We start from the raw sequence: 3,762 nt of genomic DNA, 5'->3' as shown, positions 1-3,762 counted from the left end.
CGAAGCGTCCGAGGCGGGGAGAAAGTAGTCGGGAGGCGGCGGCAGAGACCCGTCCCCTACCCGGTCCCGATGGCGTTTAGTTTCAGCAGAGGGCGGAAGGGCCCCTTCGTGAGTATCGCCCCGTCCAGGGCGGGTCTCCGTCCCCGTGAAGCAGGGCCAGCGTGGGACGGTGCCCGGGTGGGACGAGCGGAGGGCCCCAGAGAAGGAGGCTGCGCCCTGCGGTTGACGCCGGTGATCGCTGAGCAGTTTGACTGAAGTGAAAAACAGGGAGAGAAATAAATCCTGAGCAAAGAAGAGGAGGTGTCCGGAGGCGGGGTGCTGGTGCTCTCCTTTCCCTCAGTCCCGGGCCTGCCCGTCTTCTCTAGATAAACACCCGGCTTTGGCGGGGCGGGGGAGGCGGGCCCGGCGCCCTTCCCCTCTAGGGAGGCTTCTGGGTCCTGGCGGGGGCTGGCGCCCCGGAGTGGAAGTGCAGCTCGCTCGCTTCCAGCGCCTGCTGAGGTGATCCTGGAAGCACACGTTCACTGCCGTAAAGTGAACCGATAAAAGTTCATAGCGAACGCTTAGAGCAGCCAAATGTTGTAGGATTGTCAGCAATGGTTGCGAGTATTATCTTTTAATGTAGTTAAAGTAATTGAAGTTTTTTTATGGTTAGAATGAAAATAAAGTATCGGTCTTCTGTTGTTGTCTTACTTTTACTGTGGAATGACAGCATCCTTTTACCTCAGCTGTATTCCCTGGTAATCATAGTAAGACATCTACAATCAACAGCATTTAGTAAACAAAATGGTGCATGCCAGACAGACTTACAGAATTAGGGAGCAGTGCATTTGCAAGATAAGACCGAGTAAAAAGACAGTCTTTGTAATTTAGTTATTTGATGCGGCTTCCTGTACAGACAAATATTTCCCAGTTCATCTGTTCATTATGCTGTTGGAAAAGACAATTAAAGAATAATTGCAAAAAAAAATCTTTGTAGCTGAAATAGCAGAAACTTAGCCTGTTTTACTCCATAAAAAAGTAACATCTGTGTGAAGGTGATGGGATTTATTATGACATAGTATTTTCTGATGCCTAGAGAGAGGACAAGAGGCAATGGGCAGAAATTCAAACACAGAAAATTCAACTTAAACATAATAACAATAATAATAATAAAAAAATACTGTGACATAATAATGATAAAAAAATACTGTCCAACACTGGAACAGGTTGCCCAGGGGGGTTGTGGAGTCTCCACCTTTGGAGATACTCAAAACCTGACTGGACAGGATCCCAAGCAACCCTCTCTAGCTGACCCTGCTTTGAGCAGGGACTTGGACTAGATAATCTCTAGACCTCCCTTCCAGCCTCAACCATTATGAGATTCCAGTCAAAGTACTCTTTGTAGGGAACTCTGGTCCCAGTTTTTCTGAGCTGGTATTTAATGTTATCCTTTTAAAAAAATTGCTGGGTTTGCTGATAAAAAACACATTAGGATTTTTTTTTTTTTTTTAAAATTCAGGTTGAACCTTTGATTGCAAGAATTGTTTAATGATAGTTTTTTCTTCCATCTCATACTGCTATGTCTGAGGATTACTTCTGACTGACAGACTCCTTCTACAAGAGAGGGACTAATATTGTTACTCTGAAGCAGGGTTCAAATATTTTGAAAAAAGTTAATTTCTAGTACTCCTTTTTTCTTGTATATATACAGGAAAAAAACAAACTTGAATTGAGTAAGTTAAAATTCTGTTTTTGCAGATTGTGATATAGTGGGTGGAGAACATACATTCATGGGTCTTATGTAAATTACATTTCTAATCTTCATTAGCAGCTGTTCATACATGTTAAAAAGTTAAACTTGGAACCATTTCAAGTCTTCTGTTTACATTAATTGCATGTAATTGTTCTTCCTTTTTATATTATTTTGCATTGTTAGTTTCTGTGCATGTTCAATTCTGTATTTTTTTCATTGTGATCCTTAAAGTCATTGTCAACTAATTTTATTTTAAATTGTTTAGAAACATATAGCTCATGGCCTGGTCCCTGCCGCTACCATAGCTCCTAAACCTGCAGTTCCCCGCACCCCTCCCCCTCGTAGTCCAAACCCTTCTCCAGAAAGGCCCAGGTAGGTTTTGAGTTTGGTTTTTTTTTTTTGCTTCATCAACTACAATAGCATACTAGAAAAGCATGATTAGAAGAATTGCATGTTCTTGCTGCAGTATTTACATAAACCTTTTCATAAATAGAATATATTTTTAATTGGGGCAGTTCCTTTCTTTGAACTTCAAAGATACCTATTTTTCTCCCACTCCTAAGCATGCTAAATAATTAAGACAATGACCATTAGGAATATGTAACTTATTCTAAATCTGAGTCAATTAAAGACAAGCGGACTATTTAAAGTTAGGGCCATTTCTAATTTGGCTGCTACAGTAGAGTGTAGGACTGCAGCGGTACTAGTACCGAGAGTCAGGAAATTTTAACTCATTAGAAAAGCATAAATTAAATGTTACTAATATGCCATTTTATTGCATATTAAAAAAAGCAGGGACTTAAAAACCTGGCATGTAAACCCATGTTGGACTGGATTTGAATTAGCTATATAGGCAAGTTACATAAAGAGAAAATAGAAATGTATTTTTCTTTTCATTTGTAGTTTCTTACAGTTTTTCTTTTATGTTTTCTCTATCTTTAGTTCAATTCTGGTTGTTTTCTATGGTCTTTCTAGTGTCTGTAACATTCCTACTTAATCCTAGTTCATGTCTTCTTCCTTTTGACCTCCAGCTGTTGTCATTCCTATTGCAGTCCTCACAATTTCTCTCCTTTAATCTTTGTTCCTCCTTATTTTGTCCTCTTCATCGTATCCTTCTCTATTCTCCACAGCATCCCACAAATAGGCACTTCCATCTACTTATGCTTGCCCTAGTTTGCAATGTGCCAACATTTATTAACAGCTTGAGAGTCATCAGTAAAAGGTTCAGAGTAGGGAATAATGGAAACTAGGAGACAAAATAGCAGAAATGGAACACTTTTTCAACACAACGGCAGGTAGTATTGTTATGGCTAAAGTGAATGCTAAGTAAATTATCGATGTAAATTTTGGGAATGTAACTCAGTATATTCCATGATTTTCATGCACGTGATTTGGGAAAACTGATAGGTATTGTACTTCACTCGTAGATAGCTGTGTTACGATAGCTTGCCCAGTTTTGTGCTTTACTTTGGGAGTTAATAGTTTATAACCAGTCCCTTAGCACTTTCAATGGTGTTTATGCTTGTTAACTGTGAACATTTTGCTTTGCTTAAATAATGAAGACATTTTGCAATGGAAAAAAATATAAAATGTGGCTCACAGAGAAGGCATCAGTATTGTTTCATTGCTTTATTCTGTTTTCTTCCAGATCTGCTCTAGCAGCAGCTATCCTTGCAACAACACTAACAGGGCGCACTGTTGCTATTCCTCAGCCTCGGCAGCGATCGCTTTCTGAAAGTGATTCCACCTATGTGGAACAAGAATGCTTTGAACCATATGCGACAGTCACAGAGCTTGGAATGGGGTAGTGTATACTTTCTATTTTGATATCTTATATTAGAAATAGAATGTGTCAATGATATAATTTTACCAAAGAGTTACTGCAAACTAATTCAACTCCTGGTGTTATAGCCACTTACTTTTTTCTCACCGCATCATAAATTGTGTCTGAAGTGTCTACAATCCTCATTCCATTTCTCATAAAGTGATGTCACGCATACAATCTTCAGAGAGGGAGATTTGGATTGTAC

The 3,762-nt window shown here is 39.8% G+C and overlaps 1 protein-coding gene across 1 annotated transcript in view; it reads left to right on the top strand.

Annotated features, from left to right (window-relative positions):
• The first annotated feature begins 69 nt into the window (after positions 1-69).
• The window catches only part of CEP89 (centrosomal protein 89kDa), a 44,042-nt gene continuing 40,349 nt past the window's right edge, over positions 70-3,762 (top strand). Inside the window, exons 1-3 of the mRNA XM_009576500.1 lie at positions 70-108; positions 1,998-2,104; positions 3,381-3,536. Of these exons, the coding sequence (XP_009574795.1) occupies positions 70-108; positions 1,998-2,104; positions 3,381-3,536 (302 nt within the window). The remainder of the gene's footprint in view (positions 109-1,997; positions 2,105-3,380; positions 3,537-3,762) is intronic.

Source organism: Fulmarus glacialis, unplaced genomic scaffold, assembly GCF_000690835.1.
Source record: "Fulmarus glacialis isolate BGI_N327 unplaced genomic scaffold, ASM69083v1 scaffold1494, whole genome shotgun sequence".
In the NCBI taxonomy this organism is placed as follows: Eukaryota; Metazoa; Chordata; class Aves; order Procellariiformes; family Procellariidae; genus Fulmarus; species Fulmarus glacialis.
Note: the sequence above shows the minus strand (reverse complement) of the source record. Positions and strands in the feature narration are given on the sequence as shown.